This window comes from Boleophthalmus pectinirostris, unplaced genomic scaffold (assembly GCF_026225935.1).
Source record: "Boleophthalmus pectinirostris isolate CB_2022bp ecotype Guang Dong unplaced genomic scaffold, ASM2622593v1 HiC_scaffold_20, whole genome shotgun sequence".
Classification (NCBI taxonomy): domain Eukaryota; kingdom Metazoa; phylum Chordata; class Actinopteri; order Gobiiformes; family Gobiidae; genus Boleophthalmus; species Boleophthalmus pectinirostris.
The window spans coordinates 9,788,565-9,803,021 of record NW_026571153.1 but is presented as its reverse complement, the minus strand read 5'-3'; the positions used below and the strand labels follow the sequence as shown (position 1 = coordinate 9,803,021).

General features: G+C 41.4%; 2 protein-coding genes across 2 annotated transcripts; both read left to right on the top strand.

Annotated features, from left to right (window-relative positions):
- Positions 1-5,171: 5,171 nt before the first annotated feature.
- cunh4orf54 (chromosome unknown C4orf54 homolog) lies at positions 5,172-10,810 on the top strand. The gene is made up of 2 exons (XM_055156817.1): positions 5,172-8,748; positions 10,004-10,810. The coding sequence occupies exon 1, from the start codon at positions 5,172-5,174 to the stop codon at positions 8,742-8,744; it is 3,573 nt and encodes a 1,190-aa protein (XP_055012792.1). The 3' UTR covers positions 8,745-8,748; positions 10,004-10,810.
- Positions 10,811-11,481: 671 nt separating this feature from the next.
- LOC110170806 (E3 ubiquitin-protein ligase TRIM35-like) lies at positions 11,482-13,577 on the top strand. Its single transcript, XM_020936506.2, has 2 exons — positions 11,482-11,640; positions 11,711-13,577. Exon 2 carries the CDS (start codon positions 11,713-11,715, stop codon positions 13,123-13,125), a length of 1,413 nt encoding a protein of 470 aa, XP_020792165.2. The 5' UTR covers positions 11,482-11,640; positions 11,711-11,712; the 3' UTR covers positions 13,126-13,577.
- Positions 13,578-14,457: the final 880 nt, after the last annotated feature.

Below are 14,457 nucleotides of genomic sequence, written 5' to 3'. Positions count from 1 at the left end.
TTGATCTGAGCTATAGCTGGGTTACAAAAAATGTTAAAAATGTGTTAAAAACAACAACAACAACAAAAAATTTATGTCTACTGTGTTTATAATAAAATGTGAACTGTAACTTTTCAGGTGTAGAAAGCGTTAAATTTAATGTCAAACTAAGGAACATTGATCATTTATCAGGCCAAGTTACAGGTCAGTTCTGCGGAAAGGAGAACCCCACTCATCACATTTATGCAAGTTTTTCATGGCATTCTTTTTAGCAATAAACCATGAGTAATTTAATAAATACAAGATGAGACATTCATGGCACAGCAGTAACATCTCTAAGCACGTACAGGAGAAATGATATTGCACCTTTAACTAATAAACTAAATGTCATATTTTTAAATTTTGCAGCAGCAACAGGTTATACAGGTCAGTGTCAGTGTCTATTGGCAGCTTAATGCAATGAAGCAGGTGTTTAAAATATTTTAGACTAGGGGCAGAAGTGTAACTAATCACAGCAGATCTCATTTCTCTACTCCTGAAATGATAACGCTCATAAACGGCATTTTGAACATGGTTTTACGATTAGTGTATCTATCACCATGGGGATTAAAATTGCGTACATGCATATAGTCTGATTTCTGTCCTCATAATTAGGTCAGAGATCGTCTACTGAAATGTGCTATTTTCTAAACTGCATTCCGGATATTAAAATACGTAGAGGTGTCGGTTGAGCATGCGGCTGCTGTCACGATCTATTGACACAAGCAGAGCAAGGTGTCACTCATGCAGGCTCGGAGCAGCTCGGGTTGCTCGGTCTGGGTCTACCAGATTACACCGCCCCCCGGCACCGGCCTGAGAGGTGGGGGTGAAAGAGGGAATCTGCGGACCCCCCATAGATACTGAGTGGAAGTCAAACCAAGCCCAGTTATTAATTTCAGTCAGACCGGACAGTGAAGAGGCCGGGATGTTGGCGTGTCCGGACTGGCCCTGGTCTGGATCCTATAAGATGAAACCTTTTAGAGTTTAGACACTTAAGCTCTGGGGGTCTCATTATTTGCTGCTTATATCAATGTAATTCGGCCCTAAAAACAATTTGAGTGCTGGAATAGTTAGAGATGGACTTAGACGTAGACTTTTTAGACAAACTTTATTGATCCACAAGGGAAATTATTTGGACATGTAGCTCACATGTCACAATAAATATAATAACAAAGAGCAAAACTATAAATGGTAATAATATATGGTAATAATAAATTCTAAATAAGTAGCAAAAAAGATAGCAAGAGACAAGTGTCAGATAAGACATAATTATATAAATGCACAAGTCAAAATAAAATATAAAGTAATAAAGTAATAAAATATAATATCTAAGTAATACATATATAATATATATAATGGGCAGAATATCAGTTCCAATAACATTTAGACCAGACATGTCAAACTCATTTTGGTCTGGGGCCATATCCAACCTACTTTGATCCCAAAGAGGCTGGATCAGAAAACTCATGGCATATATACCCCAAAAATAGTAATAAGTTAAAATATTTGTGCAGAGAAATGCAAATCTATTACAGAAATCTTTTTTAATTGATGAACTCTGTCTTTTACAAAATATTATATTTGAACAACCTGAAACTTTAAGAAAAATGCAATTTCCACTTGTATGCAAATAGGAATATTTTCTAATTTTTGACATTTTACTGATGAGGGTGTCACGGGCAACAGTCAAAACGATCGTCTTTTAAGAGCGTTTGGAAAGAGACACGTCTTCATTTGTGCTGCTCTGGTGGGAGACGCTGCTATGCTAAGCGGCACAGAAAATTACCAATATTTTAATAGAAAATATAATTAAAATATTTTAGTAGAAAATCAGCCAAGGTCCAGATTAAAGGTCTTGGAGGGCCGGATCCGGCCCCTGGGCCGTTTGTTTGACCATATTTGCACCAATATATTTCTAACATGATTCTCTGTGTGTCCGTTTCCAGTTTGTCCTCAGTGTCTCAGATGATGTACTTAGAAATATAAGCAGAATCAGGCTACAAATATGGCTGTATGCTTACATAATTGTGCAACAAATTGGTATATACACCATCTTATTATTTTTACTAAAGTGAAAAGATAATTTGTGAACTTTATTGTAACTTTTATGATCTTTACTATTGATTTTTTTTATGTTGTATTGGCAAATAAGGGTTATCAACCAAAGCAGCAAGACATATTACCCTAAATACTGTTATTAGCTCAACAAATCCATATCAAACTATCCATAAAAATATTCAGGATTCGTCGTACTTGATTACAGCCAAATAGTATGACCCAAATGATAAAAAGAGGAGCAACAGGTTGTGCATAGGCGACTAAAATTGTTACAGTTTCAATTCTCATTCTCAGCCAGAGGATATAATGTTGTCAGATTCTAAATTCTAAACTCATGTTAGTAAAAGAGGGAGAGAAGCAGAAATTATTCAAAACCTACACAAATTGTGGATGCTTCATAGGATGCTGGAGACTGCCACCTAATACCCTTCCTCTCAGTGGTATGTGAAAAGATCGTGATAACAAAGTGAGCTGTCCGTGGTGCTGAATCATTCTACCTGAAATCACTGAGGGTATTTTTGGTCAACATTGACAGACAGGACAGATGACATCATTAATGGGATTTGCTCGTATTGCTAAACAGACCAAACACAACTGAAATGCAAAGTTGTTAATAAGTTGAAATAATACAATAACCTGTATTCAACATTGGACTAGAAGGCTAAAGGCACACCTTTCAAGCTGTTTCTGATCTAAATTATTTTTCTTATTTATTTATTTATTTGTAAAGGGACAGCACATATTAATGAACATTTAAAATATAAATATGTAAAGATTATAGCCAGCGTGGTTAATTTCATTCTTCAGTCCCTGGGCAGGTTGATGTAAAATCATCTACAGGACAGAGAAAAGTACAACAACAATCACAGAAAAATACATAACAACAGCACACTCACTATACAAACAACACACTCACTGTACATACAAATTAATTTCAAACAGTTCAATTTGAAGTTCAAAGTCAAGAGTTTAAGAGTTAAACCAAGAGTTAAACCAAGAGTTAAACCAAGAGTTAAATCAACAACTCCTCAAAATAAAAGAAAATGTAATTTGGTTAAACATGGTGACATATTTGGCCACTGAACAACACTATTTTAAAGCTTTAGAAAATGCTGCCAGTGTTGAAAGTTCTCGTGAATGAGCTGCTCTGTTTTCCATGTTTTCCTGCTCGATAAGCAAAAGAGAGCCGTCCAAAAGTACTTCTCCTAAACAGCACAGAGCAGTCACTTCTAAAGCGGCTCTTGTGCAATTTGAATTTCTTTTCCAACTCCTTTAGAGGAGGTGGAGCAAGATTATTAAAAACTTTGTATACCAAAATTAAATCTGCATATTTGATTGTGTTGTCCCAATTTAGAAATTTGTATTTGTCAAGTATTCTGCAGTAGTGATCATGTGTGGGTTTTTTGTCTAATACCTTAAGTGCTTTTATAGATAGTTAGAATGTTATAATGTTGTTTCCTCATCAAAAACACACCTGGAGTTGTGTTTTCTTTCATTCACACATATCTCTCTTTTTTTCTGTTCCACCTTGTGACGTCATGTGGCAATACAGGAAGTGATCCACTGCGTTTTAAACTCCAGACCTCCACTAGAATCATTTAGATCATTTTAGCGCTGGAATTGCCAATCTCTACTGAATGAAAAGTTAAAAGTAGCTGCTAACTACTACTAGAATTTAAGTAATTTATCTTCCACGTACATCTCAGTTTAACGTTGACACCAAAGCTATATTTACACCATGATCTTCCCTTGACATACCATTGGCATACCACTTTCTAAATTGTGGTATATTGCTGTCTAACCGGTGCCTACTGGCCTTCAAAGTCTCACCACTCATTTTATAAACCTCCTCCTCCAGAAGCAAAGTCAAGGGGCTTGAACACTCAAAGATCATACTATGTTCTCTTTTGAAATCATACTATGTTCACTCTTTAAGACCCACCTGGCCCATTTTATTGATGGTAAATAAACTCCTGTATAAGACGTCCAGTTGGTCTCCAGCCTTTTACTTCCACCCTTTCTTGGACAAGCTGAAAACTTCGACAACACTAACTTCATCACATCACAAAGTGGAAAAGAGCATTTTGAGCTTTTTTGCGCAATATGGGACCTGTAAGTATCCAAGGCGACTATTAAGATCAAATGGTCTATAGCCAGGATTAAACCATTACACCTTTCCCCTAAAATAACCCGTGACCAGCCTGGGTGGTCAGGTCAGTGCCACAGGAGGATTGTACAGGACGCCATATGACAAGAAGGCGTTAATGTGCGAGGCGTCACAATGGCCCATACATGCAGTGTTAACAGTAACATATAGTCCACTCACGCGTCTTGTCAGGCGCTTGTGTATTTTTAAAACCAGCTGCTGAGGAGTGGGCCCAGGACCAGTCTCAGGAGACTCCACTACAACTGTTAGCACTGCCATCAACATTATTTGGGCATACATAAATACACAAGATTAAAAACTCTTCCTTGGTACATGCTCTATTTTGGTGTGGTGGTTACTGCAGTGATACTGTATTGCAATATGTTCCTATATTTTGTTTAGCTTAAGTCCAAATTCCAAGCCATGTCCCTCCTCTGTAACACCTGGGTGCTTTGGTGCATACTGTGGCTTTACTCCTGAAGGCTGTCTGACCCCAAAGTACTAGGACTGAATCACAGTCGTGTACAGTAAACTATAAATACACATATGTCAGCAGTGCATTTACGGGGCAGTTCTGATTTATGGACACCTCGCTGCATAGAAACATTTTGCAGCTGATGCAAACTTTAGCCTTTGGTCACAGCACAGATGATATTGTCGTCAAATGGTGGGGACAAAAATGTTATGTCTACTATTTGATTCACCACTGATGAGCAGATTACATCATTATAAGGAGGAGGGATAACATAAACAAGTGCGTAAAGATGGTGCGTAAAAGTGGTGTGCCATAATGGTCAGTGAACCACAGCTTGACGCGCGTGGCCTCCTTAGTAATGTCTCTTTCTCTTTTTAGCCCTGGACTGGTGGCGCTGAGGGGGGAATGTTTGGAGCGTGTCATCACTGCCTGGTCTAGGACTCCGCGGTGCGCGCAACAAATGCTAGTCCAGCTATGAGGACACTCCAAAGCTGTGCGAGGGGCGACAACCCAGACGAGAGCACGTACGTGGATGTGGACTCCAGAGAAGAGAGGAACATGGGGCAGGAAGAGGATGAGGAAGATGGCGAGATAAAGGAGGAAAGGAGTGTGGAGAAGAGGGCTGAGGAGGATGACGTAGAGGATGAAGAAGATGACGACGTAAGTTTGCTGCTTTTTGGCGTACCTTGCGTCGCAGAGGACGAGTCCCACTACATTACCACGCATGAGATTCAATTGACAGAACTGTCTGATCACGAGGGGGATAACGATGTGAGTGTGGGCTGGGAGGACAATCAGGTGTTTTCCTTTGTGGACTATGACGCATTTGAGCAGAACGGAAGCAAAGATGTGAATGAGAAACAGAGCAACCCACATGTGTCCAGTAGTCAATCTCAGCCACAACAGCAGATCCACCTGTCAATCAGAACCACTTCCCGGGCCGGGGGGGACAACCTGGTCTACCATGGAGACGTGAGTGGATACCTTTTCAGGGGAGTGGATGGGGACGCGGCCAAGTGCTTTATAGCAGCACCGGGAAGGGTTCACTTTGGCGCCAAATTACGCGGTAGAGAAGTGACCGACTCCAGTGGCACGTCCAGTGCTGTGAGTGAGCTCGACGACGCAGACAAGGAAGTGCGCAACCTCACTGCCAAGGCTTTTAAAAGTTTAGCATATCCTTATTTTGATACTATTAACTTTAGCACGTCAAGTGAATCATCTGCATCAGAGAAGTGGTCTTTTGTTGACCTAAAATACGGCAACGTGGATAAGGGAGTGCTGTCTCGACAGAGTTTGGAGAACAGAAGTTTCACCGGGTTTACCCTGAATGGGAATCCGCAAACGCAGCTGGGGTTCATGGGGAAACTGGGACAGGGTCACAGCGGAGTGATCAGGCTCACAGAGACGCTCAATTTCCGCTGCAATGTTGGAGTGGCCGGGGCTGAGAGACCCCCGATGTTTGCCCAAAGCGCAACAGCAGCCGGATCACGTTCCAAGGATGAAGTTACCAACGCAGTGGCAGGCAGCAGGCAGTGGCGATTAGGAGCCGCCACCAAGCCACCCTGTCAAAAAACCATGGAGCATAAGAAAGCCATATTCGCGTCCAGCCTGATTAAAAATGTTATTTCAAAGAAGATGCAGTTTGAGCAAGAGCGCAAAATGGAAAGAGGGGAGATTAGCGAGCCCAACACACAAGAGGACACCAAAGCGAGTAAAGGAGGCAGGGAACTGGTCAGGCAGAGCTCTAAGTTTTCAGAGAGCAGCTCTGACCTCGCAATAATGTGCGTGGATGAATTGGGAGACTTGGTGGACAGCGGCTCGTGTGATACTAAGAGTGACAGGACGCACAGACAAGCCTCTGTCGCGTTAGAAACCAATTTGGAGCATGCGAATGAAGCTGGAATCGATACTAAAAAGGGCGCATTGGAAGCGTCTAAAAGCACGCTGCTTCATAGCCAAAATAGCGCATTCAGATGCTGGAAGGACGACGAGCTAGAGTTTCAAAAGGATCGTAAAAGCGTTCGAGAGAACGCGCTTGAGGCGAACGACTCGGATCAGAGTGGAGTTAAACTCACGAAAATGTCTAGTTTGTTTTTGCCGAATATCCAGCAGCTGTCCAGCGAAGAGCAGCGGCAAAACAGTCCTGTTTTGGCTCACGAAGAGAGCGTCAAAGCGCGCCCAGACAATGCGCTGCTCGTGCCAGACACCAAAGGTGTCACTGCAAAATCTCCTGAGATTAAAATCAATCTGAGAAGTGGTAAAAACGAGCCTTTTGGTGTGACTCGATTACGTGCTCCGAATATAGGCTGCAACAGGACCGAGGACTACAAATCCCTGACTCTCGCTGCGGCTCTGAAGGGTGAGTGCTCAGATAAAGTTCCACATTTTATGGTTAGAGATATACGAGATAATAAAGGCAAGCTGCAGACGCCCATACATCAGGTTAGGGACGTGAGAAAGCTTGTGAAAAGCTCTTATCACTTTGTATCTTTGGATAACAACGACAATAAAACAACTTTGGCCACTTCTGACAACCAAACAGAGACTAAAAAGCAAACATCAGGTAGAAATTCAACCTCCGTCTCACCTATAGTGATCAAATGTCAATCTGTGAACACTAATAATAACGGGAAAACTGCAGATAATGTTAATGATTTGTGCAAAAGGGAGGACTTTGAAAGGTCATCGCCAGAGGGCGCTAAAGGGACTCAGTTTAGAACAAGTGGAAAGTCTAATTCCGCTGATGGATTGAATGGATCTAAAATTGAAAGTAAAGTGGCTGCTTGGAAACAAGACAAGGACAACTTAGAGAAAAAGACAGACAAAATAACCAACCAAGTGGCTCTGGAGAAGTTACAAGCAGCTGTGAAAACAATGGAGCAACTGTACGTTTTTGAAAAGAATGAGTGGAAACGGAAAAGTGAGCCAAACCCAGTGACGGACAGTCATGTACTGCCCTTTATTAATGAAGAACGGGATAAACCTCCAGCTAAAGAGCCCAGCAGTGAAAAGATGGAGTCATTAGTGAGACGTGAGGAGCAGGTAGCCCACAGCAGCAGCAGCCATGATGACAGGTTTATTATGAAGACTATGAAATCTGAAAACCAAGCCACTAAATCCTCTTATGGCACAAAGACCTTCACCCCAAAGTCCCCAAAGCTGCCAACATCACGGAGGACCACTGCAGGACGACTCAGTGGACAGGACAGAGCCGACTCTAAAGAAGAAGAGCACTCCAACCAGGAACAAACCATGTCCGACCACGAGAACTATTTAACTATACCTGTCAAACCTGTGACAAAACAAGTCCAGCCTCCTGAAACATCCTCAGTGTACACCTTGAAATCTCGTACCCCACCTGGACCGGCCCAGACCTCTGTTCAGGACAACCCCCCCACCAGCATCGTCATGGAAACTCCCGAAACACCAACGGCAGCCATATACCATTCATTACCACTGGGCATCACGACTAATCAACTGTATTGCTTCTCCCCAGCAGTTACCCCAGCTCCATCTCTGGATCATTTTCAGCCCACCCAAAGGAAAATGCTGCTTGACCCTACCACGGGGAACTACTACTTAGTTGAGACTCCCATGCAGCCCTCTAGCAAGCGCTTATTTGACCCAGAAACAGGACAATATGTGGACGTACCACTACCCCCAGCTCCTATGACACCGGTTCCTATGTCCCCTCTGGCCATAAGTCCTGGGGCGTACGCACACACCTACATGATCTATCCCGGGTTTATGCATCCCACGGTCATCCCAGCCCGCACCTTGGTCCCTTCGCAGATGTCGGTGCATTCAGACCCGCCGGATAAGACCCCACCTCAACAAAGTGAGGCCCCTTACATGGAGAGCCCGTACTACATGGCCACAGGCAAGTCTCCACAAACGGCTCCAGCCCCCGCCAACCGGACGTCTCAGGGTTACGCCGCCCTCAAGCAGCCCTTCATCAGCATCTCGTCCCACCAGCAAGGCCCCCGCATCATCGCCCCACCCTCCTTCGACGGGACCACCATGAGCTTTGTGGTGGAGCACAGATGAAGAGGTGAGGGTGATATTGTGTCTTGTGGTGATTTGGGGTCCCTTGTGTTATAGACTGTTCAGGAAAAACATACAGACTCATTCATTATTAGGACGTGTCAATAAGTCACAGTGGGAAGATGTCAGAGGTTAAAATTACCCATAAAAATTGTCATCACTAAATATAAATTAACCTGTTAATTTAATTTAAAGCTTTAACTTGAAGCTGTATGAAATGCAGCAATACTTGAAGACATAAACGTTATGATGAATCTTGATCATGCAGTCAGATTTGTATTTTTCAGTGACACATGCAAAATGAAGGAGCTCATTGGATCATCTGTGATTTACAAACAAAGTGACATCTCTCACCTCAGATGAACAGAGTTTAGTGCTTCGCTTAATAATTCTGCAGAAATTTAGTCCCTGTCTTTTCCTCGCATGAACATATTTGTAGATGAATGGACCATGTGTGTCCCTGATTGGCAAATCCACCTGTCGGTCGCACTCATCTGAACTCCAGGCAAAACATCTTTATGGAAAATTAAAAATATGCTAGTGTTAGGCATATTTATATCATTATAAACTGATGGAAAAATAGAAACTAAATGCAGCTTTGGTGCAGTGGTGCCAATAAGCATTTGTGCTTTCGCCAGAGGGTTGCTGTCATGTGAATTAGACTTTACCACTTTTGTTACAGTTATGAAGCCAGATGCATCCTGAATGGCATTTGAAATAACAAGGTTTTCTGAATATTTGCATGTCACTTAAACCATCAGTATCTATAGTTTGAGAAAATGCTGTGACATCTATATATTAAGCAAAAACATACACAAAAATAGAAATAAATAGAACAAGCATAGACCTGTGTTTTGTTAATGATGGACTCAGATGCTGTGATTTGTATGGACGTGGTTCAGTGTGCCCAGTGTACAGTGGTGAGCCTCAGCTGTTACTGGTCTTCAGGAGTTGGGTCGCTGTGGCAGCAGGGTCAGGAGCTTTTTATAGGACCTGTCATTTAAAGCCAGAGTGAGAAGTCAGGTTCACATGGCCCAAGAGGTGAAATTACATAAACACAGCATGCACACTGTACTGGTCACTTTTATTTGTAAAGTAAACAGATATGGATCAGAGGAGAAATGAGATAGTCAGCGCTCTGCAGTACACCTTTGTAGTTTGTTAATAGACTAGATGTTCAATGACATAGAAGAAGAGTCTTTGCTTGACAAAGGCTCACTGTGATTGGTTACATTACTGAAATTGTTTTTTGTTTTTGACAGGTATGAACTTCAAAATAAATGGATTTACATCTACTTTTGCTTTATTAAAACAAGCTGATGAAACCATGAATGAGGCAACCGCAGTGTTTACTCTGCAGACAATTGAAGCTTTTGGATGGGAGATATTTGAACTACAGAAACTACCATTACCATGGTGACAACTGCTTTGTGTGATTTAGCTGACCTTGGATCTGCTGGCCAGTCCATAACTCACATTTGACACTACTTAATATAAAGTAATAAAGAATTTATGTGTATTGCATAGTCTCATAAAGTCTTATTATAGATCGTCTACGTTTGTGAATGGATCTCAGTGCAAACCCAGTCATTGGGGTCAGTTTGTATTTCAAAAGAGATTTAGTAGAAATGTAAGTAGTAATACTGAGTTTTATAAATTTTGTAATGGAATAATGTAATGGCTTTTATTTGTATTCCAGATAATTATTATTATATGCATCTGAGATGGAAACAGTTTAAAATGTTTTACTTGACTGTACTGATGTTATTTCATGTTATGGTTGTTTTGTTTTGCTTTTTTTTTTTTTTGTGCAACCCTTTGTAAGAATATTAACGTTTGTTTTATACTATCTGTGCCTAAAAGGTGATGGTTCACTGGAAGGTTATACACAGGGCCTCTTGACTGTAGATGAGGGTTTGAGTATGTTTATACAGCATGTCACTGGATATAAGGTTAGGCAGTTAGGCATTGAGTACAATACATACTGCTTTATGTGAATTTAGACAGTGCAATAATGTAATAATGAATATTTTGCATTTTTTAATTAATCAAACTTCAGGGATGTTTCACACTGAAGCCTTTTGTGCGCTACAAGAATACAGCAAATCAAAACTTTTGCAATTTCAAAATATATTTTGTTGCCAATGCAGTAAGGATTATTAAATATCCCAAGTTTCAGTCAAGTATTTGTATTTTTTATATGGACAACTGCATGGCTCACCGTGGATCAGACTGGAATGCCTGCTGGCTCAGGGCTAGAGTTAAAAGCTTCCCTCTGGCTGAGGCCCATCTGAAACTAGGTTATGGGGGTATGGAAGTGTGAGGGGGAAGTGTCTGGTTACACAGGTCTGTATTTACAGTACATACACAGAGCACGCATGACTCATGACTCATCAATATTATTAATATCATTCATAAAGAGGTTACTAGTAGCAAATTTGATTATGTAAAGTATATTCAAATAACTTTGGGAGAAATATTTTTCACACGGTCAGGAGTATGTTTGGGGACCTCTTCCATTTTACAGACTAATGTGAGTGACTGAAGGTCAGTGGAGCTCCAGTTCTTGATTTTCTTAAAAGCCTGGGTCAACTTTAACCTTTACTAAAAATAACAGATTTGCTTAATTCCTGTTACCTGCCATTCAGTACAGACAACATCCTTTAGTAACAATGAGCTGTTACTCTAATCAGGAAGTACAGTGAGCACCTTAGGCTCCACCTCTGTTTTCTCCATCAAATAGAAACTCAGACATAAAACAAGGAAGCAGAAGAGGGAAGTGACAGAGGCAAAACAAAGCAAAGCAAAGCAGCATAAAGGCAAAATACTTTTTGACCAAAAGTCTTAGGAGATTAAAACCAAATCTATCAAGAAATAGAAGAGCTAAGACAAAGTGAAGGTAAGTTTGAATTACATCATACTGTAGTTTTGTGTGTGATTCCTAAATATACTTCTGTATTTATGTCCAGACATGGACTTCAACTGTCCTGTGTGCCTAGAGGTCTACAAGAACCCTGTGGTGCTGTCGTGCAGCCACAGCTTCTGTAAGGCGTGTCTGCAGAACTGGTGGACACAGAAGGTGACCCGGGAGTGTCCTGTCTGTAAGAGGCGCTCATCACGGACAGATCCTCCCTGTAACCTGGTCCTAAAGAACCTGTGTGAGACCTTTTCTCATCAGCTGCGTGTGGGGCAGCTCCATAGTCAGCCCCCCTCCCCTGCTCCCCTCTGCCCTCAGCACAAAGAGAAACTGCAGCTCTTCTGTGTGGATCACAAGCAGCCTGTCTGTCTGGTGTGTCGAGATTCCAGAGCACACAACAACCACAGATTCAGCCCCATTGATGAAGTAGCACAGGAATATAAGGAGCAGCTCCAACACAGTCTGGAGCCTCTACAGGACAGACTAAAGAGGTGCAGCGATGTGAGACAGCACTGGGGCAAGACCAGTGAATACATACAGCAGCAGGGCCAGCGCACAGAGAGGCTGATCCGGGAGGAGTTTGACAAAATGAGAAGTTTTCTGCAGAAGGAAGAGCAGGACCGCATCAGGGCTCTGAGAACTGAGGTGCAACAGAAGAGCAGCCTGATGGAGCAGAGAGTGGCTGCTTTGACACAAGAGATGGACGCTCTGTCAAAAAGCATCAGGCAAACAGAGGAAGAGCTCAAGTCTCAGGATGTTATGTTCCTTCAGAAGTACAGCACTACAGTGAGACAAGTGCAGCAGGCACCCTTAAAGAGTGTCCCACAACTGCCCTCTGGATGTCTGCTGGATGTGGCTAAACATCTGGGCAATCTGGGCTTCAACATCTGGAAGAAGATGAAGGATCTGGTGTCCTATACTCCAGTGCTCCTGGACCCAAATACTGCTAACAGACCCTTGGTCGTGTCTGATGACCTGTGCAGCGTGCACTGCGCTACCACAGAAACAGCTGATGCTTCAGACCTCCCATGGGTCCCAGACAATCCTGAGAGGTTCACTGACTATGTCACAGTGCTGGCGGCTGAAGGATTCACGACTGGACTACACAGTTGGGAGGCGGATGTTCAGGAAGAAGGGCGCTGGGCAGTTGGTGTTATAGCTGAATCTGCCCCTCGGAAAGGAGAAATAACTTCTGGATACTGGGAAATTTGGTTCCAAGATGATCACTACACAGCATATGCTCCACCACACGTAGACAAGGTTCTGCAATTGAAACACCGCCTTCAGAGGATCAGGGTGGACCTGGACATAGCCAGAAAAAAACTCTCTTTCTCAGATGCTCAAACGCACGCACTCATTCACACTTTTCTTTTAACTTTCACCGGCAAGGTGTTTCCTTTTATTAACACAGCATATGTAAACAAAGTTAAAATATGTTCATCAAATTTCACTTTACAATTGCTTTAAGGCAAGGCAAGTTTATTTGTAAAGCATAATTCATACACAAAGCGATTGAAAGTGCTTTACAGAATAAGAATGACATTAAAATCACAATACAAACAATCAATCAAAACATAAATGATCATCATAAAATTTACATTAAAAGAGAAGAGTGTGGAATAAAAACCTTTCAGTCATATGCACAGCTTAACAGAACTGTTTTGAGTCTGGATTTAAACAGCATCAAAGTAGAGGCCTGTCTCACATGTTCAGAAAGACTGATCCAGGTTTTAGCTGCATAAAACTGAAACACTGTCTCGCCATGTTTAGTCCTGACTCTGGGCACCAGCAGGAGGTCCATATTGTATTTTATCAATAGAAATCTTTCTTTGTACAATAATTTTGAATCAGATATAATATTTGATTGATTATTTTGTAATTTTGTTGATAAATAAACAAACTGAAACCACTGAAATGTATTACTGCATGAGCTTGTTCTTTACTTGTAACATCACATTTAAACCTTTCCTATTCTTTATTTAATATATTTGACCATAGATATTTTATGTATATTGTTTGTACCTTTATGTAATTTGTATTTATAAAGCTCTATAAAAACCACTGACTGCAAAACTAATGATTATATAAATTTTAATTTCTTAATTTATTTGCCACGTTTCAGAACACTAAAAACAAATAGCAAGAAAAAAAGTAATGATGTTAAATTTTAAAACCAAGAGCAAGCATCAACACTGTATATACATTACATGATTAAACTAAAATGAATAAACAGAGATAAACAGTCACGCAGTTCTCTCATTTACTGTCAGTCTGCATCATGGCCTAATTTATTTATTTATATTATTTGTGAACACAGGGATCTTGCTCTAACTCATAATCTAATCTCCAATTTGTATCTTAATCAGTTTTGTGTTCACTGTTTGTAGCACTGGGATTGTTTTGAATTTTCATTGGGATCAATAAAGTATCTATATCTACCCATCTATCTATTGTTTCACAGTCCTCTTACACTCTTCTGACAAGGAAGCAAGAGGATGTGAGGCAGACCTGGTCTTTGGCCCCTTCCATCTACAGCCATAATAAATGCAAACACTTGGTCCTTGCCCTTCACCACCACTTGCTCAATCAGCTGAGTTACTGTAAGAATAATGTGATATTTGACAGCTGTTAAGCTTTTTCTTAACTTAAATGCTTCCATTAGCCAGGGCCACAGTTTGAATGTGACTCTTCTTCATTTCACTGTGACCCTTGTGCTGTGGGGCCACCCCTTGTACCACAGACGTGACTCCCCAGCTCCTTTAGGCTTCACTCTCAGTCCTGTAGTGTCGTCGTGCTGAT